Source organism: Anarhichas minor, unplaced genomic scaffold, assembly GCF_050575085.1.
Source record: "Anarhichas minor isolate MPS153535 unplaced genomic scaffold, ASM5057508v1 ptg000062l, whole genome shotgun sequence".
Lineage (NCBI taxonomy): Eukaryota > Metazoa > Chordata > Actinopteri > Perciformes > Anarhichadidae > Anarhichas > Anarhichas minor.
This window is the reverse complement of record NW_027466508.1, coordinates 7143378-7168407: the sequence shown is the minus strand read 5'-3', so window position 1 is coordinate 7168407 and position 25030 is coordinate 7143378. Positions and strand designations below refer to the sequence as shown.

Below are 25030 nucleotides of genomic sequence, written 5' to 3'. Positions count from 1 at the left end.
TACTTTATACTTCTACTCCACTATATATATTTGATTGCTATAGTTACTAGTTACTTATGAAATAAAACATATTGTTGAAGATTGGGGGAACCTAGTCTTTTTGATTTGTGACCCCTCACACAAAGTCGGTCTCTAGTCTAAGAGTTGTTAGCAGTTCCACCAAAAATGCCCCCTCTAAACTTCTTAGATGGTTTCAGTTAAATATCTATTCAAGGCCCAAAGACGTTAGATTATCCAATATTTCACAAAAAAAGGAAAGAGTACAGAAAAGTCCAAAAAATGAAAACAGATTAATATTGCAGATCTTTGTTTCATCTTCCTTCCAACAGTCATTAAAGGTGCATCATACAAGATTGGGAGCATTTCGATTGCCTCTCAAGATGGCGGTGCCTGATCCGACGGCTTGTAGCTAACAGTAAAAACTAACCAAACGTGCTGACAGAGCTAACAGTGTTTACCTGGGGCCAGAGGGTGAGTGTTACGCCTCCACTACGGGAAGGCATTTTCAGCTGTAACCGCAATATATTAATGCTCTGAATTACACATTGCTCATTGCTCTGAATTACATTACATTGCACCTTAGCTCTCTATCTCACAACCAGTCAGATGTATCATGCGACCCTTAGAAGGGGCCCGACCCCTGGGTTGGAAATCACTGGAGTTAAAACTTAGCTCCATCTCGACCAGCTACAACAGGAAATTGCTTCTTACCCTTTGATTCATCAGTTCTATCAATCTAATTGTGTGATATGTCAGTCATAGCTGCCATATTTCTGCCAGAATCATAGTATCACACATGTTACACGTCACTTTCGAGTATTGTGTTTGTGTTCGGTAAACCTGTGACCGGACCGATCCGAATCCTGTAAGGAGCTGCTGGCCGCTATGATTAGTTTTGGATCTTCTTCTGACTGGCTTCAGTCATAACACCATAGCGACCAGGTGTCAGATCGTAAGCACGCAGCCAAGAGGATAACACAAATAAAGCAAGGAGACGGCAAACCAGAAAGTTCAAAAACTGGGATAAATGTTGAAATTTATGAACCTTTTTGATAAATCTATCAACGTAAAATCATTTATTTGGTATTATTTTTATTTGGTCATTTGAATTGGTACTGCAACACAGTGCAATGTGTAATCCCAACTGCCAGCTTTAGATTGTATATTATTTGTAGTAACCGTTTACGACATTAAACACATCGAGAGAATGTGAAGGACAGATGGAAACACAGGAAGAAAGAGGGTGTAACATGACATAGGAGGGCACCTTCAGCACTAGGCCACCAAGTTGTAGTATGGTTAAACTATTTAGGTTGTTTTACACTTTTCAGATGTACAAACTCTCATTGTACGCAGAAGCATTAAGAGTTCCCTTAACTGGAGCTAAGCAGCGAGGCCCTGACGAATAAAAACAGACCCAAAAGTATGTGGCCATCGAAGACGTCGAGGTTAATAATATTTCTGGAAATTTGATAATGACATTAAGTTTATTTTTAACAAATGTTGGATTTTCATATATTTTTTAGAATGGACTTTACAGCAGACCATAATAGTGGATGATAACAATTCCATTGATCATAATGGAGCAGTTGTATGAATAGATAAAACATGAAAATGTGTCAGAAAATGTTACAATTTAGTTGGTTTAAAAAAAATGGGTGGGGTCGCCGTCTCGATATTTGGACTCATTCATGTACCTGTACTTAGTATAAATATGTACATTTCTCTAATAAATCATACATTCATATCATTATTTTCCAAATCCAGTCAGACTGCTCGGTTCAAGTCTCTGATGTACCGTCTGTATATAATCTGTTGGCTCCTATATAGCTGCTGTTCACATCATAATCCTGCTTGTGTTATACTGCAGCACAGACAGAAGCGGTTCAACGAGAGTTCAGGAGAAGACAGGACTTGTTTTGGTGTTTTTTTTGTTTCATACTGTGATTTTATTCTGTTATCAATTTTTTATCATCAGTGGAAATATTGGCTGTAGAGGAAGAATCGCAACGTCTTATGAGCCGTCAGTCCTGCGGGGAACAGATTCACCAGTTGTTACCAAACAGTTGAGGGTGTTACCACCGAGCGGTGTCACCCCGCCCTGTGTGAGACCCAGTGTGTGTGGAGGGATGAATTCTGTGTGTTTGTATGAACACACCTTTGTGTGTCTGCAGCTATGTGTGTGTGTGTGTGCCTATGCGACAAAAAAACACACACTTCCTTATCTGTTTTCTGTACGTGTGTGTTTCTGTGAAGGGGTGAAGAGGTTTCTTTGCACGTGTGTGTGTGTGTGTCTGTAAAAGTGTGAGAGAGAGAGAGAGAGAGAGAGAGAGAGAGAGAGAGAGAGAGAGAGAGAGAGAGAGAGAGAGAGAGGAGAAGCATGACCTACATTTGGCAAAGCTCATCGTATGAGCATGAAACTGCCTAACATCACCCCAGAGCTCCTCAGCACAGAGCCACGCGATTGGCTGCTTTCAGTTCCAGCCTGACAACAGCACTGGCATCACCCAGGGGGAGGGGGAGGGGAGAGAGAGAGAGAGAGAGTAAGAGTAAGAGTAAGGAGGAGGACATGGGGAGGAGGCACATACATTAAATCTAAAACAAGAAAAGATGCAAATAAATGATTGGATGGAGAGAGAAAAGAGACGAAGAGTGTGAGAGTGAGGTACAGGATCCAATTAGTCACACTTATGAAGGTGTGTGAGTGATCTTTTGTTACTCACATGTTGGGGACAAAATGTTTAACACGGCCTCGTACAGAATGTTTTGTCACCATCCGTTTGTGGACAAAAAGCTGGTGAAGACTTGTTTTTAGCCACGCAAGAGGCACGGCTCTCAGGATGCCAATGTCAGCCTGTAGGTCGGTGGGTTGGTCCACCACTTTGGTCCTGACTGAAATATCTCAACTAGTGGATGGATGGATGGATTGCTGTAATCACTTGTGCTACCCTGAAGTTCACATTTGTGCTTTTGGGTGAAATGTCTCAACAATTGTTGTACGGGATGCCATGACATTTGGTACGCACATTCTTGTCCCTCTCAGAGTGAACTGTATTAACTTCACTTTTTTTATCTAGTGCTCCGTCATCAGATATATTTTTTTAATCCCTCAAATACTTTGTTTTATGGCTAAATACTTGATGCTCTATAACAAAGATGAGGCATCACCAGCTCCACCGATGTTTTAAAGTGGTAAACACTTCCTGTCTCCTAAGTGGGCGTGGTCATGGCGAGTTCACATCCCTCCATTGTGAACGGCATGTGGATGAATGAAAGCAGACTGGGTTATACGGAGATAATGTATTTATATTTTCCTTTGCCATTAGATATATGCATGGCTAACAACCATATTAAGCATTAAGAAAATTAGTAAGCTAGGCCGTTTGTGAATAGTTGCTCGAGAACGTGTGTTGCTGAGACCGAGAATGGTCTCGAACAAAGTTAATTTTCTCCTAATTTGTGTGTTAAAAAAATAGCCATTTTAGAGTCAGAACTATTTGGCTCGTGGAAAATGGGTCCAATATTTACTTCGACTGAAATAATTGATCATAGACTGTGTTCGAATTTACTTCTCCCATTGGAGTTAATGCCACCAGTCTCCTAAAAGGGCAAGGCAGTGGTTAAACCCAGGTGATACAGATACAGGAAACAGACTCTCAGTGGGCCCATCTTCTGTCTGAACTGTCTCTGGTGCTGATTAGCTAATACAAGCATGCTAGCACGATACGTGCTAAACATTGTTCCTGCTCATCATCAGCATGTTAGCATTGTCATTGTCAGCATTTTAGCATTCATGGCTGTGGACTAAGTCTTGACTCAAGTTAAGGTTAGACTTTTAGTTAAACTAAATGCTGCGGGTAGGCATGTCGTGTTTAGGGATAAGTGTCCAGGGAATGGACGTAAGCCACTGTGATGTCCCCCTAAGTGGCAAAAACAGGTTTGTGGGTCTGTGTGTGTGTGTGTGTGTGTGTGTGTGTGTGTGTGTGTGTGTGTGTGTGTGTGTGTGTGTGTGTGTGTGTGTGTGTGTGTGCGCACACACATAGTCCGATATTTGAGCATTTGTGCCTAGATGCTGAGTTTGGTGTCTTTGGTCAAGTAAGCTGTCACAATAGAGTGGGGATTTGTAGCACGGCACCTTTAGAGCTGGCACACACACACACACACACACACACACACACACACACACACACACACACACACACTCTCCATCTTCTGCCTCTGTATCCCACTCTGTCGGTCTCTCTTTTCTTTATCTCTCTCCCTGAGATCCCCTGGCACAAGGCATTATGGGAATCACTCTGGCGGGGCGCTCGCTCTTCACAGCTTTAATCTTTAAGTTGTTTCCATAGAAACGACTTCGTTCACTCAGTTGATAACTGTTGGATGGTTTCTAAATCTATAGAAGAATGCCCTCACCCAACATAAACCTCCCCCACAACCTGACAACGGAGCATACGTCTCAGTCACTGTAGACTCACTGATCTATTAATTATAAATAATGAAGAGTCGGTATTGATGATGCCGGGCACGAAAGACCAAAAGAACTGCATCCAGTTTATGTTTTTATTCCCGGAGTGAGAATTATCTACCAGTCGCTACGAATTACATTATTGTGTCACCACGGCTAGAAGTTCTTAAACGGTGGGTTCGGTGAAACGGTGTGATATTTTAAGGAAAGTAAGATTAGTTTGTAAAATGATAGCTAAGTCCCACAGCCCCTGCTTCTAGGAGACAAGGCAGGTGACATTTGGTCGGTGCTGTGTTTTTAGTGAACTTGCAGCCCAGCTTGGGATACTTCAGGTTGAGGTAGCAGCAGCAGACCGCCTCCTGTCGTCAGGTACAGTGTGCTGGTGTTTCCTCAGTTGCCTCAGAAGCCCTTTCCCCTCCCTTCCCTTTTCTGTCTTTCTCTGTCTCTCTCGCTATATATATATAAAACTGTCTCTCTCTCTCTCTCAGGCTCTCAGGCTCTGAGATGTGACATGTCTACACACACAACCGCCACATAGTGTAACAACTTTTAATTTGAAAGATTGGATTAATAATCAATAGACGAACACGCACACACAGATTCACATGTACCTGAATACTCACACACACATTCACACTATGACCAGTGGTAGGAGTCTTCCTCAACACACGCACAGCAGGAGATCTCCCCATCCCTGCATATGCGCCGGTTACCATGGAGACACGCAGTTAAAAATAACATGGGCGATGGCTTGTCTCGTGCCATTCCACCAACATGGCTGAAGCATTCACAAACACACAGACACACACACACACACAATAATGCTGGCTGAAGTCTGTTTGACAAGCACACACACACAGAGAACAATATGAAAACACAAACCCACACACACACGCACACACACGCACACTACCATTATCATTGTTGGCATGATAGTGGAGTTTATTCCCGCCCTTCTGCCGCTGGTCTATAGAGATGATATCAGATGTTATGTGATGAGATGAAAACAAGACGCCTCCTGTAGTGCTGTAAACTAAAGTGTTACAGACTGCTTTATGTTGAGAGCTATGTTGTTTGTGGGCTATAACACTGGCATTATAATGTATTTTTCTTATTGAAAGCAAAGACCAAAAACAACAATACAGAATATTTATGTCTGTTAAAATGGTCACTGTGTCAGACAGGCCTTGCCTTGCCTTTGTCGAGACGTCACGAGGCGTCCCCAGATGCTGCGTCATTACTTCGTCAACGATGGCACACTACAGGGGATAAAACGACGCCCGTTTCCGATCCCGATGCCCTATAGGTTGGCTGTTATCAGGCTGATATTGTCTAGCCCGAGCCTTGTATTAGTCCGTTTGAGGCCTGAGCCCATTCATTCCTACTGAAGACTTAAATATTTAAAAATGACTAATATAATTTCATTTTTTTTTTTTGTAATACTCAGTCTGTCCCTAAAACAGCTCGGCACTGTAGTTGTTAACAAATGGAATAAATAGTGCATATATAGTATGGACTATTTTCAGCTGCGGATTAATTTATGTCAGCAGGGTGTTGGAATGACTCAAAATAAACTACTGTGCTTGTGTTCGTCGTATTGAGGGAATTTATGTGTTTTTGATGTGAATTTCGTATGAGTATGAGACGTATAAGCGCTTATACTCATCCGGTTTTAATTATTAACCGTTGGATAAAAAAATTAGGAATGATGGCAAGTGACGTCAAGAGGAAAAACGCGAGAGCTCACATAATATACTGTCGAAAAAATATCTCTAGAATGTTTAATAATCTTAAATTGACTTAAAATAATACTGGAAAATATGAAATTGGGTGGAAGAGGCAATGTTGTTTTAGATTTGTGACCCACATTTCATTCAACAGTAGCTCGGACCGATAAAACAAAAAGCAAAAATGGCAATGTTATTATAATTATATGATTCATTATTAAATAATTATTATAATTAATAATTAACTCCCAAAAAGCCCAACTCACAGACTGAGTATGTAGTATGCAGTACGTTAGTATGGCATTTTGAACACAGTATGTGTATGTGTGTGTATGTGTGAAAATGCATGTCTGCGAGTATCTAAACTAAAACACTGTTGAGACAAAAGACAGAGGAATTACAATCGACCAATCAGAACAGAATACTCACATCTTTCCTGTAGTATGCGCTCCTCTATTATTCCCTCCATATTTCCTTCCCTCATTACTGCCTCTTTAGGAACAACGCTGCAATATTGATGAGGATTGGGGAAATCCAGAAGCCTCACAAAAGGTTTGAGCAAGGAGAGGAGGCCCTACAACAACATGAGATGATAAAACATTGATCTCCTGCTGCTGCTGTTCTCCACTGTTCTGATGTTTTTGTGCCTCACATCGAGTGCAAAATATGTAGGTTTTAAACTCCTCTCTTCCAAACAGCTCCAAAATATTTTGCCTTTTGTCAAATTGTCTATGCGTATATTCAGTTAAACCTCACTACGTGTGCAACCGAGCCAACAGAAAAAACACAATTATTTACTGAGGATAAAGACTAAAGTTAACAGAATATATACATGCTGGGTAACAGATCATGGTATTAATATTGAATACCTTAAAGCTCACTATTAAATTGTATATCTTGTTTACAACACAATGATAATGTCACTTATTGTATCATTTTGTGTGTTAACACTTTTGTACAAAAAACAAAGTGTAAAAATAACCAGTGGTGGGGTTACTTATGTGCTGGATGTTTGTTGACCAGGTGCAGTAGGCCTACCTGTGGACAGACAGCCCAGTCGCCAGGAAACACATACGCGTTGAATGTTAACGCCAGAGCAAAGTGACGTAGGCTATGGAGCAACAGTTGTTGAAAGTTACACAGTATCATTATAATAATGAGTAAAACAAGCAAGAAAGTGACCTCAGGGCTGGTGGGGATTGTGGAGTCAAACAAACACAGGACTTTCACCCAGGAGGCAGCTGTTCCATCCTGTAATCAAAAGTTGAGTTGATTTAAGGCTTCTTTGGTAACATTGTCAAACTCGTTACTTGATATTACAAAAAATTGTTAATAACTGTTGTTAATTTATGCCAGTTATAGTTGTTACATGTCGCTGTTATGTTATTTTAACACAAACCCTGATATATTTTTTTTTAAACCTTATCCAAGTAGTGATGCTGCGTCAACCTATAACCAATAGTTTCACAACGTTAACCACGTGGCATTTTGACTTTCTGCAAGCGTGATTCAAGGCTGATATTAAACGTATTTATGAAAAATATTTTTGGCTCAAAAAAGGTCGACATTGAACGTATCCGTGTTATAACTCCTTTCTCCCAAAATAACGAAGTATTTATTTAAGTATGGAGCCAGGAGTTAATTGGCTTAGTTTAACAATGACAAAAGTAATACAAATAGCACTGACCGCAATGGGATCGTCTCTGCGCATCACTCGTAGAAGTGTCTTCACCACTTGACTTTGTTAAACCGGATTGTTCATTATCAGGGGGGAAGTTGTCTCACTCCAAAGTTAAACAAATGAAACACAACGTTTCGAACTTTAAAAACGTATTGGTACATGACATGAAAGACATGATGAGAAGGAATATCCATTGACTCGTCTAATCTTCAAAAAGACGGCAAACAAGCATATTTCCAAAAATATATGTCTATACATAAAGCAAATGCAGTCCCCCCCCCCCCCCCCCCCCCCCCCCCCCCATAGTATAGTGACCTATTTCTTTATTAAGATGTTACAGTATGCACACTTTGGTTGGTTGGTTTTTCAGTTGGATTAGAGAATAATATATATAAGTTATGTGATAAACATATGGCAGCACTGACAAAAGCATCGGTGTAGTGTTCCTGCTGTGCCACTAAGAGGCAGCACAGGAACACACTATCAGTGGAGTCTGTTAACACTGGGTGAACAGCGTGTGTAGAGCCAGGAAATAATCTCTTGAACGTTTAACCTGCTGTTACATTGTTGATATTTCCTCTGGCTCGTCGGGCAAACTGTGACGTGGCGGGTGCTATAAATAAGACTTTTAGATTCATTGTCAGACACTGTGACTCACCCCTGCTAGCCGTTACAGAAAGGCCTCAAACCCTTGTAGAAATGTGCACACAGTCAACATGAATGTTGTGCAGGTCAGAGCGGCAGGACAGAGAGAATGAGGAGGCCGGCTGAACAATGGTGCAGGTGTGCAGCTGGGGAAAGAGGGATGGGGAAACGGGAATGGGGGTAGCATGATTTATTCATTATGTGTGAAAGGAGGACACAGACAAAAAATAAATAAAGAGAGAAACAGAGGGAAGGGAATTGTATTCTATACAGTTCTAAAAAAGAATTGAGCAATATTCCTACATAAAAGCAAGTTTGTAAAAGTGTGTTTTGAGTGATTTAAGATGATTCTGATTAAGTGCTTTGGCCTAAAACTCCCCAGGCAGGACAAGCTATTATCCAAGAGGCTACGATGCGGCTCATATGCAGCTGAAAGGCCTGTGACCCGGCCCTGATGTTTCATACATCACTCAATACCGCAGCTGACAAACAACCCCAGGGACGACAACCGATTAAAGGCCTCCCGGCAGTCCTGTTTAGAGAAGCTGCAGCAAATAACCGAGGAAAGCCACAAGGAACGGCCATACATTTAATATTCCATTTAATACTCCACCGTTTGCGCTGACGCTGACCACTGCGGTGAAGCGCGTGCAGACCACGTGGTGGAGTCGCATGTGTGTGTGTGCAGATATTTTACGGTGGGTATTTTGTCGTTCCCGGCCCCGGCGGGAGGCTGAAAGCTCTTCGAGCAGACTGCCTGCTCCGCCAGCTCTACTCCAAAATCAGTAAACTGCCAGAGCTCCAGATTACAGCAGATTACCGGGCAGGGGGCTCGTACACTCTCTCTGCTCTGCTCTGCGTGTGTGTGTCAAGCGCATGGGGATGTTGACGAAGACAACGTTTCCTTGAGGACACTGAAAGATATTGAGAATAATTTGCTTCCAGATTTTTGTCCAATTTCATTGTTTTAACATCCATCTATTATGTCACTGTATAAATAAATGCTTTTACACCAACACTAAATCAAGTGTTCTCTCTCACACACACACACACACACACACTCTCTAGATCTCTCTTATTTCATCACTCTGTGGTGGCAGCAATAGAAAGATCGGACACGTGATACATTTTCCCAGCATGTGGTGGATTAATACATTAATACGTTGTGGCCGAACCCATCATAAAGAGATTACTGTCAAGCCCAGGCCATGCCCAGGCAGGATCCTACCATCTGACACCGAGGGACGGGGGTGACCCGCAGAGACACAACAGAGACGGGGCAGAGAAGTGTTTTGAGTTTGTGATTAAACGTGGGCGCATCGCTCCTTGCGAGTGCGATGCGGATGTCGGCGAGGCCAAAGTGAAATGTTCCACATGTGACACACGGACAAAGATGCATTTCTCTACAGTGGTGTGTTGGGTCCGCTGGAGGGAGGAGAGAGAGCAGGGACAGCAGGTGGGTGGGGTGGGGTGGGGTGGGGGTGGGGGGGTCTGTGTCTGCAGATGTTGCTAGTCTGGATGATGGACTTGCACAGGAATGTTTCAGAGAGGTCTGCGGGGGTAAATAAGGTGGCGTTATTCGGAGATATATGACAAGGAGTCTGCAGGACAAAGGGAGGAGCGACACAGAAAGACCAAGAAGAGGATAAGAAGGAGAGAGAGTGGACAGCTGCTGACCATGGCTTTGGCTTGTCTCGGTCTGGGCTGCGTCCCTGAGCGATCCAAAGGTACTGTCAACTGAAGTCTGCAGCATCAGTGTGTTCCTTAAAGCTGTCATTACCTGTTAAGTTCCTGACATTATTTTCTTTTTCTTTTAATTAAGACAGGAATGTGACTTTAGTGACACTGTTATAATATCAGCTAACTGTCAGGAAAAAACATTATCATTCGGTTTAAACCTAATCACAACAGTCATACATTTGCATTAAGATGCTATTTTAGCTAATTAATCACTGTTAAGTCAGGTGAAGAAAAGTGTAGACCCGAATCCAAAAGGTTTCAAAGATATCAACTATGTCAGGCCGAATTATAGACAATTTTGTACAAGTTATCGAGAATATTTTCATTTGATGGGAGGCTACATCCATTAACTATGTCTTGAGATTCGTTGTATAACTTATAGTTTTAATATTTCCTTTCACGGTGTAAACGCAGAGAGCTGAAATAGTCAATTAATGGATACGTTGAGAAAAGAACAGACTGAAAATTAATCTGCAACAATCTTATTTTTTAACCAACTAATTTTTCCATAACAACAAAACAAAAATGTACAGAGAATATTTCCCTGTTTTCGTCACAGGATTTTAGACTTTTCTGATGGGCTTTTATCGGTATTTTGTGCCATTTTATTGGTCGATTATCTGCATCTTAAATATAGCTTCAATGAAAAACAACGTTGATACAGAGCATACTGTACATGCAATAAGATTGTCTCGTTAAGCGGGAAACTGCGCGTTAAATCAAAGATGTTAAGCTTTGATTATGTGTTTTGTTGTATTCCACTATGTGTGCGCAGCCAGGGGGGGAGTTCATGTTAAACGTATTCCCTAAAAGTGTTGTTTAAAACAATTTGACCACTGTGGCTGAAACCAAATGCTGACATCAATGTAATACTACAGTTGATGAGATGAGGAGGTGCTGAGCCGGTTGCAGGCTGACTAACAGTGCACAGTTTTTCCTCTGCAGAACTGGCCAGCTAGTGTTTCTTATATAACAGCTGTCTACTATGACAAGATTCTGCAGCTACTGCCATAGGGAGTGTGCTGCCTGACCCAGATACACCCTAATACATTCTCCGCTAATGACTTACATTCACTCACATCTAGACCAGAGAGAGAAAGTGAGAGCGAGAGAGAGGGACACAAAATCATATAGCTGTGCCAGAAAGAGAAAGAGCAATATTAAAGCAGTGACATGTGGAGAGTCCGTGTTCTCATTGCAAATGTCATGGATGACTGTGCCTGGTGGTGGTGGTGGTGTTATTTTTTATAGTGTGCTGTTTTACACTACAGTGTATCCTCTGTGCATAACAAAAAGAGCCAGAGCTGAGCAACTGAACCTCACACCATTACTTTATTTTAAGTTCTCTGTCTCCTTCTTCCGTCTCCTCTTCTTCCCTAAAAGTTTGTGGATCTCAGAAAGCATCAAAGCCCACATCAGCCAAGGCTCCCAGATAATAACTCATTCACTACTCAGGTAATAAAAAATTAGACCCATTAGCCAGATGAGGCCGAAGTGGTGCCATAAAATACACTTTTACATTATAGCCAATAACTCACCAACTGTACATCGCACACTTTAAAACCTTTGCGTTGGAATTGACAGTTGCCAGTTGAGATGGATCTCCTCAGACACACCACATGCATTTGGGCCCTCTCTTGACTTTGCAGTGCATATGAAGCCCCTTTGTTGCAAATAAGATCAGCTCTATGTTGTCCAATCGCTGTAGGCGGGAAGTTTCCATCCGTCTGTTGTTGAATCCATCTGTCAATCTGTCCCTCTACTAACAAGTCAAGAGCGATATACATGCTTTTATATCGAAGCCCCTTTGGGGCATCCCCAAGCACTCCCACTCCCCCTGCTAGTTGGTTATACATTGAGCTCCTGCAATGCTGAGGGAGGGACATTAACCAGGTGCCCAAACCACATGCACCAGCCCCTCTTAGGGAATGACAATCAGGCTAAGAATGAGCTTCTGTTAGCAGCACTAGGGCCAGTTTTGGGTGCCTGGCTTGGTTTGATGCTTTTCTCTTGCAAAGGCTTTCCCAAGCAGGCTGAGCAGCGTGACTCATTGACAGTTTGAAAGCACCTTCCCGCCCTTCTACTCGGGGTATGCTCATAGACTGTATCAAATACGGCGTAGTCTCAGTGACAACACCCATAGCTCATTTGTGCCTACATTTAAGCCTGAATATAATTTAAACTGGCGAGTTATTTGACAATTCACCCCACGTACAGTTGTCATGAACAGGGAGACCAAAACCTTTTTTTGTACCAGGCCGGAAACATGTTTATTTCTGCTGTAACAATGGGCATTGACAGGTAGCAAAAGTGTCTTTAGCTGTTCCAAATGATCACACTCGGAGGCGGGGAGAAAATCCGGCTATCACAGAGGGGAGTAAGACATGGAAATAGTTCAAGTATGGGGAAAACGGCGACAGTCTCTCCTGGAAATACACTGTGTGTTGCACATGTTTGCAAACACAAAAAGTGACGGGAATAGTTGAGTGAAGAATGAAAAACAAGATCTTGAGAAAGAAGTTCAAACGGGTCGATCACGGAGTGAAGTGGGCATGAATGTTGGATTTGTTTTTTGAAAGTTATATAAATTGTCGAACGCTGCCCTCCAATGTGTCTGCAGCACACTGGCGCCTTTAGACACCTCAAGTATCGGCCTTTAAACTTTGACACAGGGTGCACTGCAACATATCATGGGTTCATTCTTCCATTTCCTCATCCATCCATCCCTGCGTTTCTCACCGTCTCTCCTCTCATTCATATTGTTCAGCACTTTTGTTGCTCTTAGACATTTTTTTGATTTGCTAAAGATGGAGACAGAAGTTTATCATTCCTAGTGTTGCCATGTAAAGCTAAACACTCGTGTTGATTCGAGCTTTTCTCCTCAAACATTTTTTCATTCAAATTGCATCGAAGTTCACACGGACCTTGACCAGCATTAGCATTTCTTCGGTTAGAGCGCTTGCCTCCTGTGAATTGCTGCATTACTCTGATTTGCATTGCGTTTCTTTATCACATGCATTTTATTTATTTTTTACTGTACCTCCTCTCCTCCCGTCTCTTGATGCTGTTGGCATGCAAGTCCTGATGATGACACTGCAAGCTGCTGACACTGCACCTGCAGATTTCAGGATGAGGGGAAGCAGAGATGGAGGGATACAGTGAGAGGGATGATGGGTAAAAGACAGAAAGAAAGCATGGCAGACAGAGTGTGCGTTAGAGGAGTTTGTACGTGTGCTCAGCCATGTCTGGTCCTGGATGATAGCGATGGGTAACTCCCAGCATAAGCTCCGTTACAATCGATCGCACATGAGGAGGAAGAGGTGCGGGACAGCAAGAGCGAGGCGGGACAATGCAGGTAGGGAAGAGAGGTGAAACGCTACAATACGCCAAATGAAAACATTTCGATTTTGGTTTGCATTCCTGGTGGATTCTCTTCTCCAGCGGGTTGTTGTTCATCTTTTGCTGAGTCTCTTTAGGGATCCGCGAGTTGCCGCCAGAGGGAAGTTTGTCGAGGTACTGCACCAAGTGGTCAAGAGGGAAACTCTGATTCTATTTACATGTTTGTTTAGTGAAGTTGTTGCTGCGGCAATGGACTGTGAAGCTTGATGTCACAGTACTTTGCTGATGTTTTGTTCGCGATTTCTTCTTCTCTGCTCAATGTCACTACACTTGGACATTTGAGCCTCACCGTGCAGGATGATGTATGTGCAGAGTTTGCCACTAGAAGGCTGTTTTCACATGAAGGGCTGAAGGGGGAACATTTCACCGTGCTCACCTTAAATCTGAATAGAAGTCAGCTACATACAGGCGGGATTTTGTAACTTCACAACTATCTTGGAGCTAACTGTGTTGCAGTATGCGACTTAAATAAGTGCGATGTGGAAACATGAGACCCCCAGCAAACATACTGAGAATGGACCTTTCTTTGAAGTATATTAACAACATTTGCATCTTCATATTTTCTGGATTTTTCTATGCAGCAGGAGTAGATTAAGGTGGCCTTATTATTGTGGGAAAAAACATATTTGACACAAATTATGATTCAAAGCAGAGGTTTTCTCAAACATGTCTAGATCTTTAAGTAAAAAAAAATCTTCCTTGTGAACATCTTTTCTTTTTTTGATGACATACACAACAAAGCAGGAGGGAACATTTAGCTGAGTAATGCAGTTTTAGCACTACAACTTTACTGTAATGATGAGGAGACGCCTTCATAGCAGCAGCAAGAGAGCAAGAGTATAAGAGAGGAAGAGAAGGAAGGGACGGTGAAAAGAAAGATGAGGGGAACAAGTGGGCTAGCAGGCAGAAAAGCTACAGTAACAAATTCACTAATTCAACTGTGTCACAACAACTAGGTCAGCACCTTCTGCAGAGAAACACCTTTGGTTACAATATTCTGCTTCTCTGGCCCTCTTTGTTTAACTCTATCCATGGTAACTATCACTCACAACCAGGTATCGAGGCAGGTTCTTTGCAGATCTTGCAGATCTGTTAGTTTAATGAGCACCAGCTCTATGCAACTAACACAAGGATCTCCTGGAATTGCATTAAGCGTCCCAGAAGTTCACCTTTAAGCAAACCAAAAAAATGCCCAAAGTGACAAATGTCTTATCTCAAATATATTTCAATTTGCCTTTCAATTTCTGTTATTTCTCTACTACAATGCAAACAATTTCATTTGAAACATGTGTTTGTGCAGCTGCGGAGTCTTTGGAGTCTTTTAGTTGCATTATATAAACATCGGCTTCATGATCATTGAAAACAAAGTGTGATGTGCATAACTAGATGATAACTTTGTCTGTGTATGTGACCGTCTTTGGGGCAGAACACTGTGTAATTGTTTATCTAGTGTGAACAAGCTAGTCTCCTGTGCTTCTCTAACCTTGTAGTTTAAATAGGCCAGATGCTGCTGATGTGAGCTCGCTGATTTAATTGCAGGCAAATGCGAGCCTTGATGAGCAATGAAAGGTTGCCTGGCTACTGATGTACAGTGTGGCTTTCAAGGGCGCAGTCGCATTTTGAATTCAGAGTTAAAAGAGGGGAAATAGATTTCATAATAAAAGCTAAAGGGGCTCTGAGAGCAGATAAGAGAGATGGATAATCACAGTCCTTCTCTCTCGCTCTCCTCGTCTGTAAATCAACCGTTTTAATCTTTCTAAGGAAAGTGAGAGATTCTCAGGTGTACATCATTCATGATAGTAGGGTTTGTCATGTTTTCTGATAAATATATCGTGGGGTGGCAATAAACATAGAGGACTGTGAGCAATGTGCTGTGGTGTGCTGGTGTATGCAGCGTTGCAGTGGTGAGGCGTGTTTAGCTGCCACCTGCTGGCGTACCTCGGCCTAGTGTCAGGTTTTAATGTACAATATAGAAAGAGTATTGTTATGTGCCTTACATCAGACTTTCTGAAGACCTTTTTGTGTATCAACTTATAACATCATTGTCCTTATTTTTCTCTGTTTAGTGTATTGTGTTGTCTGGCTTTAGTGGGAGGCCTCTCTGGCTGTAGGTGGTAAATTGCAAAGCCTGGCCTGGATCTCAGTTTATTGCAGTTTTCTTTCCGATGCTGGTGGAACAGACATGATGATGAAAGACATGACAATGTCCTTTTTTAACAACCATGTCTTAAAACAACGATGCCATTTGGGGTATTTTCTTTCTGGAACTACAAGAATAATATTTCAAGAATTGGGTTAAGATTGAGACGTAAACAAGGCTGGATTACCAACATGCAGCACATTTTTGTTGTCAATTGTAGTCTGCTGTGTGCTGCGTACTTGTTGAGTTCTTGAGGGTAACAGACTTGGTATAGGAAGCAAAGAGAGCAGGAAGAATGGGGGATTCAGCTCGGGACCTCAGCTCATTATTTGCCCTTGGCCTGCTGGGTACGGTCATGGGTCTATGAGGTTAAAAGATATGTTATTATGTTCCTTTGATTGGCTAGAATCACACAAAAGGTAAAAAAAAAACTGCATAAAAAAAACAGAACACAGAACCAACTTTGTTCGTGTGCAGACCAGTTGTGATTTTTTATTTTTTTTGATCTCAGAGTCATCATAGAGATTCCTTTGAACATCCTCTGTCTCTCTCTCCTCTCTCATCGTAGCTGTTTCAAACCTGGATATAGAGAGCAAACTGTCGCTTCACTATCAGGCTCCATGGCACCAGCAACACAACGTGTTCCATCCTTGTACCCGACCACCATGTCTGGAGGAGCTGCACAGAAGCGCTCAGCTCAGTCTCAGAGCCCTGCACCGAGGTGAGAGAGAGAGGCTGATTTGGTCAGCTGCATTTTGTTGTGTAAAACGGATTACACGTTTTGATGTGTGTGTGTGTGTGTGTGTGTTTGGGGTTCACAGACGAACAACAGCACCACCGCTCCACGAGTCGGGAGAGAAACAAGGTGACCATCTCTATCTCAGTGGCTCCCCCTATGCCCACCTTTCCCTCGCCACACAGCATCCGCCGGCAACAGAGGAGTCGCCTGGCGCGAGCGGTAAGGATGGCGCATATCTCACAATCAACCAAGCGGGGGGGGGGGGGGGGGGGGGGGTTGTCCAGAAATGGTTTGCTTTAAATGGCAGCTCCATATTAAGAGATTTCTAGTAAAACAATATGCCAATGAGACAATCAATTCAGGATTATGTGTACGAGACGAGTCTCACTACAGTTGCAAAAATCTCAAACATTGAACAACTGGACAGTTTTCCCTTGTACATGTTGAGTAAGGTATGGGAAAGGAAGACATTAAGTAACAGCAAAGAAACACAGTTTTCTTATTCATCTTTTTGTGCTTATTGTGATTCTTATTGAATATATGTTCCAACAAACTGACATAATATCTCATTCTGATGTTGCCATGCAGCAAGAGAGAGCAGAGAGGGAGCGAGAGTTAGACTATCAGCCCAGAAAGGTAAAACAGAAATTTGTCTGTGTGTTCATGTCTGTTAATGTCTAACATGTAGACGCCTGCTGTAAGATTTGTGTTACATGCACCGGTGCTGTGTGTCTGAGGTTTCATGTAACATTGCTCTACAGCACTACATTTGATATCTCTGTTATTATGGGGTTGTTTATCGCGCTAACTTTACATTCCTTGCTTGAAGGAGAGAGCCATGAGAGAAACAGAGATCCACACCATACAGAGAAAAGTAAGAACATTCACTGACACATCTGTAATTTCATTAGTGAAGGACTTTACTTGCACACTCAGTAATAATTGTTTGTATGTGTGTGTTTGTGTGTGTGTGTGTGTGTGTGTGTGTGTGTTTTCCTGCTGCCAGGAGAGGCCAGGGAGAGAGGCAGATACAAAGACGATCCAAAGAAAGGTAAGAATGATGCTTGAATGGCGAACTATCAACTGTAACAGACTTTTAGTAGTTCGTAGTTATTGAAAGACAAGGTGAACACGATTTTAATATAATGGATTTTTTAAGACTGTAATTTAAAATATATACATTGTCTGTCTCATTCATCCTTCACCTTTTAACTTTCTTTTAATCTCTTTATTTGAAATGATTTAATCTTTTGGATTACTCATGTCATGTTGCCTGTTTTTTTGTTTTTCTTTTGTCTTTTCTTTATTTTGTGCTAATAGTTTGAGTGCTTATACTCACTTCACCCTATTGAAGGTTGCATCTTCATTCCATGGAATAGAAAGGTATCAAGCATTTGTGCTATTATAGCTTTCTGTTTACCCTCTAATCAAATCAATTCAAAAACATATCTTCAGATGCTAGAGAAATTGTAAATAGCGTCTACTTCATGCTACACATCAACATTATAAATAATTCCCTTTAGTCTGTCCAACTAATTAACTGACATGTTTTAAAACTGTAGGACTGTATCAGCACCTACCATGTATATAATATGGCTGCCGTCCGTTTGTTCCCTCCAGAGTGTCTCGACAGGAGAAGGCGAATGTGGCGAAGTCTTGGGAGGCCACAGAGCCAAGGCCTCAGCCCCCATTGCCCCCTCGACCCAGGACAAACAGACAAACTGGTCCAAGGAAAACCTCCCACCATCAAATCAGAAGTCGACTGGCGATTCTCACTCCATCTCCTCCTGCATTATCCCCATCAACGTCACAGGTAAGACAAAGAAGAACAATAGGCAAAGTAAGAAAGAGCAAGGTTGGCCCTAGTGAGGATCAATCAGGCAATTTGTTATTGTGAGACAACAGTGCTAACAAGTGGCCAAACAGCAACTGATCCCAAATCAGGAATCAAACCCAGACTGCCTGCATGAAAACCAGGACTCTAATTGAATATATTAAACTTTAGCTTTTCATATGGCTTATGGCTTCTGTGTTGTTATTGCAGGAGTTGGGTTTGACAGGGAAGCAAGTGCTCGTTGCTCTCTAGTCCATTCCCAGTCGGTTCTTCAGAGGAGAAGGAAGCTGAGGAGGAGGAAGACTATCACAGGAATACCCAAAAGAGTACAACAGGACATGGGTATGTTATAGAGCACACCTGGAAAATTTAGGGTTATTATACTGTATGGATCTTAATCTTTTAGGTTTGGCAAATTGCTATTGGTTTTATTAATATTATTAATATTTTTCCAATTTAATTGCTGAAATCTGGGAATGAGGTGACCTTGCTAATACAGCCATGAGTTCACGAGGGCAAGCTAAATGAGCAGCAACAATCACATGCAAACAAAAATACTAGGCAGTCCATTAAAACTGTTACCCAACTTTAGATACTTCCTGGTTCAGCTTTGACCTGTTTACCTGTGGTTGCACATGCATGCAGTTTCATAATACAATGAACGATTGTCATATACATTTCAGATGCTTCCACCCTTGTTTTTGCATTCAAATAATATGGTTTTAGGAAAATTGCTTAGTTGTGGATTCATTCACAATCTGATCATGAATAAGGGAGGTCCTGATTCTCAGCAACATAGCTGTGTAAAATGTTACCATTACCCTTTAGGACTGAAACTCCACATGCTTTGTCTCTTTGCTTTCAGACTCAGATGAATCACCCGTAGCAAGAGAGCGCACAGTGATTGTCCATGCCAACCCGCACCAACTCTCTCTCTGTCAGGAAGACCTCTTAATCAGTGGTCGTCTCCATCACACTCGTGACTCTGGCTGCCAAACAGATGATTTCCTTATAGCATGTAAGTTTCTAAGAATGGACAACTATATTTGGTTTTTTAATCTGGCTCCCATATTTGCACTACGGACTAGTACCTAGTAAACAGTCCACGACTTTATCCCTGATTTCCCACTCACCGACAGTGGCTCGGCGCTCGTAAATCGCGCTTAAGGGAACTGTTCGAAGACACGTGCCAAAAGCCTAGCTTCTGCATCGCAGATACATTTCAGATATCTAGCATGCTAAATATCTTGACCTGTCGCAGAGTCTATTAGAAAGTTACAGCCAGTGACAGTGTGAGACACTGGTTGAGGGGAAACCTGGCGGAGGGGGTTGCCTGTAACATTTAGAACTTTACTTTATATATATATATACACGCTAACAATTCACGTGATATAAGAGGTAACACAACAACAATATATATTTGTATTCATATTGTAAATATATTTTTTACAATTCAAATCAGGAACACGGCTGGACATAGAAAGGTTTTAAAAGTAATTTTAGTTATAATTACAATTAAATAATGTTATAAAGATTTTTCCAGAGACATCCTAAAGTTGGACCCACCAAGACCCCTTGTATTACACTACTTTCATATTCAAACTAAGTCCATCAATCTGGAATTAATTTTACTTATGTATAGTAACTTAGTATATGTCACATCCAAGACATTGAGAAATATGTCCCTCTATCTCGCTCTTTTGTCTTCCCTTCTATAGGTACAGCTGCTCCCTCCAGAAGGCGCATCAGAGCCCAACGTGGACATCAGGGAATCCCTGCCTCCCTCTCCCATTCAACAGGCAACATTTCTTCCCTGGGTGACCAGTCAGATTCCACATATACCGGTGCTGCAGCCCACTGTGGACGTTTGCGCTCTCGAAGCCTTCCTCGAGAGGGTGGACGTCTGATGGACAGTGATGAGGACGACGATGACAATTATGATGATGACGACGAAGATGAGGACTTGTCACCATATGAAGCAGAGGACTTTATTCCACCTGGACCAAGTCCAAGAATGAAGATGATGATGATGAAGGATGAAGAAGAGAGCACAGATGACCAGGCAGCTCCTGAGCCACTGCAACTTGGAAGTCTAAAGAGGTTGCAGCGGTCTGGAGAGAGAGACAGAGGGGGTGGAGGAGGGAGCCCAGAGCACAGCTGGATGGAGAGGGGCCGTTCTCGCTTGCCCCGCAAGGCTGATATGGGCAGCTGTGAGATCTCATCAAGTTCAGATACTTTCAGCAGCCCTATTCACTCTGTGTCTACAACAGGAGTCCTAGGCAGCCATGTGGACCACAAGGAGGACCACCAGTCGTCAAGCGGGAACTGGAGTGGTTCCAGCTCCACCTGCCCCTCACAGACATCTGAAACCATCCCCCCGCCTTCTTCTCCACCACTAACAGGCTCATCCCACTGCGACTCAGAGCTATCGCTCAACACTGTGCCCAATGCCATTGATGAGGGATTCTCCCTGGATCCCTCATACCACTCAGACCTCAGACCCCAGGGCCAGGGCCACAGGTCAAGCTCGTTCACATCTTCAGCCACAGACCAACTTGACGATGCAGGGGTCAGTACAGCTAGTGAGGGGGAGTGGACATACCCTCCAGACCAAGACCAGACTGATCCGGACCAAGACCCTAACCAAACCCAAAATCTGAGCCGGAGCCATGGGTTAGCGCAAGAGTACAGCTCCAAACAAGGCCTACAAGACCAAATCTGTTTTCGTGACAAGACCAGCAACACTGAAAAAGAGTCCGTCTCTCATTACCCATCTGATACAGAGGGTTTCTACTCCTCTTCTGTGCATTTTGGGGAGTGTAGTCAGAGTTACAGGGGATACATGTATAACTATGCAGACCCAGGGCCTGACTGTGGCCAATCCAACACTGTGGCAGCACCACGATCCAATGGAGTTTATCCCCAGCCCTTAACTGTCTTCAGAGCTGGTACTATGACTCTGGGGAGGACCTGTCGTCCACTGAGGAAACCAAAAGTCAAACCTCCACCACCTAAACGAACCTCCTCGCTGAAGGACACCTGTAGTGGTATTGATGTTGGAACGGACACACAGGCAGATCAGGATCAACCAAAGATGGTTAGTGAACAAGACCTTACCGTGTCTTCCACAGATATGAAGCTGGAACTGGAGCTAGAGCTTGGAGGTGCTCCAGAACCATTACAGACATCTTGTCTAGTGGCAGAGCCTTTGGGAACTTGGGGAAGGGGACTGGGTAAAACCGTGGACATAGTAGAGCCCATGTCCTTCAGCTCTGCAGATACACACTCATTTAAGGATGAAGGTGCTGTGCAATCCGACTATGCAGACCTGTGGCTTCTCAACACTGAGCTAAAATCCAACAATGGTGAGTACACATCCATGTCCAACTCAAGCACAGCCACAGGCACTACTGTCATGGAGTGTGTCAAGTCACCAGACAGCTCGTCCTCCTCCACAGAAACCCAAACCCAGGCACTAGCTCAGGCTTCAGAGACCAGGGCAACTAGTCCGCCTCTCCCACCTGGAGACTTCAAACTTGGGTCACCTGAGAAGCTGGCTGGCCTGGCCTCCCCTTCAAGTGGCTACTCCAGCCAATCAGAGACTCCAACGTCAACTTTGCCCTCATCCTCTGCAGCGTTCTTCCCAGGACCACTTTCGCCCTCAACTGGCAAGAGAAAGCCCAAAGTGCCCGAGAGGAAGTCTTCTCTCTCTTCCCTGCAGCACTTCCCCAGAGATGGAGCCTGCATTTCCTCTGGCTATAAGAGAGACCCAGACTTCCCACCTCCACCTTCTCAACTTGATCTCAATGTTCTTCATGGTGGTTATGTCAGACACACGCTATCCCACCGAACGCACCACATGCACACGCTCCACCACAGCAAACACAGAGTTGGAAATGTTTTAGCCACTGGAACAAAACTGTTGGTCCCTGAGTCATCAAATACCAACCCACCGCCAAGTTCAAACTCTGCTCTGACAATTCCCAGCCCCAATCTATTGGTAATAACTCCATCTGCTCTTCGTTCAGTGCGGCTCCATCCTATTAGCAGATCTACAGATAGTGCTACCACAGCAGACCAGGAAACTGCAAGCGGAACAGAGACTGCAACAAGACCCAAATATCCTCCTAGTGGTTCTACATGGGCTCCGCCACCTATCAACACAAGGCCTCTCCCTCCTCGCAGACCACCTCCCAGACCCCCAGCACATGACCACACACCCTCCCCTGAACATTTGCAACCACCTCCCCCTGGCCGCCACCCTGATGGGCCTCCATCCTATGAAAGCCTGCTACTCAGACAGGACCGCTATGGACCTGGAACCTTCTGGGCTATGACGGCCTTCAGAACCCGGATGGACCCATCATCAGAACTCTCTGAGGACAGCTCACCCCTGCATCGACCCGTGCCACGTGCCCCCCACCCTTCGCCTGTGGATCTACACACACATATCCACTCGCACACAGAATTCAGAGGGCTCACACACTCAGCTCATGCACACCCTGAGTTTAGGGTTTTGGGGGAGCGCTCGTTCTCCCAGGATGATGATGATGATGATGATGAAGATGAGGAGGAGGAAGAGGAAGAGCAGGTGAAAGAGCCACAGAGGGCTGCGTGTTCCAGAGGAGGCATACGATCGAAGCACCCTCCGCCCCCAGCGTATGAATTTGCTGGGATATCCCACTCAGACTCAGGGCCCTGGACTTGTCCAGTCAAAGTGCCTGGTATCACAATGGAGGCATCGCATCCTTACCTAATCAGCGATGCAAGGAGAGGAGGACATGAAGAGCAGGAAGAAGAGGAGGAAGTGTTATCAGGTGCTACCAGAAGTGCCCATCAGCAGCAGCCACAAGAGAGCAAAGATGACTCCACCACTCCTGACACTGAGGATTACTTCAGTAAAGGTAAGCTAAATTCTTAAAGTAAAAGTTAAAGTACTACTCTTTAGTAAAGATTACAGTGGTTTTAAAGACTCCTACTTATGGGCGGGGCCTGGAGGGGGGGCCTGCTAACCTCTGATTACAGGGCAATAGATATTTATTTGTATAAACTTCATGACAAGTCCTAGTCAATTTGTCTCTAGCTATGTCAGCATTAGCCTTGCAATGTTTAGGGCTGATTAAAAACAGATGGTGTATTGAGCCATTTTTAACCAATGTAATGCCATTTTTTATAAATTTGGTGAGAAATGTAAATTTTACCTCCAGCATTGATGCGTCTCATAACATTACAGTCATATTTAGTTTACAGCTCTAAAAAGTATGTTTAGGTGTGTAGTTACTCTTTAATCTTGTAGTAACCTGTAATCATAAACAGAGAGAAGGCTTTAAAGGATGGTTATCTCACCAATTGTATACTAGGGTTGGGCAATTGGTCGAATGTATCTATCGGCAATCACCGACGGTGGCTGGTTGGCAAATGTTAACATATGGTCCAAGTCTATTGTACAGTAAATGATCAAACAACCAGATGACATGTGATAGGGATGTCTTGTGCTACAGATTCCTCGCCCAGTGATAATTCACTCTCCCCTCTGATGGATGACTCCAAAGTGGATGATGACATCATTATCACATCACCCAACAAGACCCGTACAACGGAGGACCTGTTTGCCATGATACACAGGTGCTGGAAATTTTGCATTGGTAGTCAATGTATTTGACTCTGTCTACAGTGTCTGTGTACTGCATCTATTTGTCAGATTTTAGTCGTGATCCAGCTACTTCAAGGTATTTTGTTATGTGTTTGTTATTCATCCACTGTCTAAATCTTAGGACTGTCCTGTTATTTCCTCATTCAGATCAAAGAGAAAGGTCCTGGGCCGTAAAGATTCAGGAGACATAAACGCAAAGTCTCGTCTCTGCTCTGCAGCACCAGTGACTCCTGTCGCCACCATCATTATCCCGCCAGCCCCACCTCTCAACATCCCAGCCACCATAGCCACTGCTGCCGCATCACAACGAGCCCCTGTGCCAATCTACCGCAGCGCCAAGAAATCCAGCACGTCTAATGAGGAGTTTAAACTTCTGTTGCTGAAGAAAGGTAGCAGGTCTGATTCCAGCTACCGCATGTCAGCCACAGAGATTCTGAAGAGCCCCATTACCCCTAAAACCCCTGGGGACCCCCTTCAGGAAGGGGCCATTAGACAGGCTGAGGAGCTACCCTTTACACTCCAAGAGCCCCACATTTCTGGCTTTGACCCAATCCAGATACCAGGCCTTTTTCCCAGAGCCAACTCTGAGAGTTTCACCCTCAAAACCCTGCCTATGTCAGCTGCATCTCGACAGGGGCGTTCTCGGATCCCCCCTGTAGCCAACAGCAGTCGCTATAGTACACGCAGCCGCCTCTACACGGCCCCCATGCAAGCCATTTCCGAAGGGGAGACAGAGAACTCAGATGGGAGCCCCCATGATGATAGATCATCCTAAAACCACCTGATGAGAGATGCCCTCTATTCTCAGCTGTGTCCTACTTTTGAAATGGCCCCTTCTACTTTTTTGTTAATCTTGGATAGGTGTGTCATCATGGCCAATTTTGTGTGTTCTTCTGACACACAAAATCTGACTGTTGCTAAAATGCACCGAGTTTTGGATCTGCTGTTCTATTTAAGAGGGTCGGACAGTGTTACAGAATCATAAAGGGATGATTATGAACATT

General features: G+C 43.5%; 1 protein-coding gene across 1 annotated transcript in view; it reads left to right on the top strand.

Annotated features, from left to right (window-relative positions):
- nhsb (Nance-Horan syndrome b (congenital cataracts and dental anomalies)) overlaps positions 1 to 24801 on the top strand; it is a 45738-nt gene extending 20937 nt beyond the window's left edge. Inside the window, exons 2-12 of the mRNA XM_076077858.1 lie at positions 16369 to 16521; positions 16622 to 16758; positions 17128 to 17175; positions 17369 to 17413; positions 17546 to 17590; positions 18160 to 18352; positions 18584 to 18715; positions 19239 to 19391; positions 20092 to 23277; positions 23857 to 23998; positions 24174 to 24801. Of these exons, the coding sequence (XP_075933973.1) occupies positions 16369 to 16521; positions 16622 to 16758; positions 17128 to 17175; positions 17369 to 17413; positions 17546 to 17590; positions 18160 to 18352; positions 18584 to 18715; positions 19239 to 19391; positions 20092 to 23277; positions 23857 to 23998; positions 24174 to 24801 (4862 nt within the window). The remainder of the gene's footprint in view (positions 1 to 16368; positions 16522 to 16621; positions 16759 to 17127; positions 17176 to 17368; positions 17414 to 17545; positions 17591 to 18159; positions 18353 to 18583; positions 18716 to 19238; positions 19392 to 20091; positions 23278 to 23856; positions 23999 to 24173) is intronic.
- The last annotated feature ends 229 nt before the right edge of the window (positions 24802 to 25030 follow it).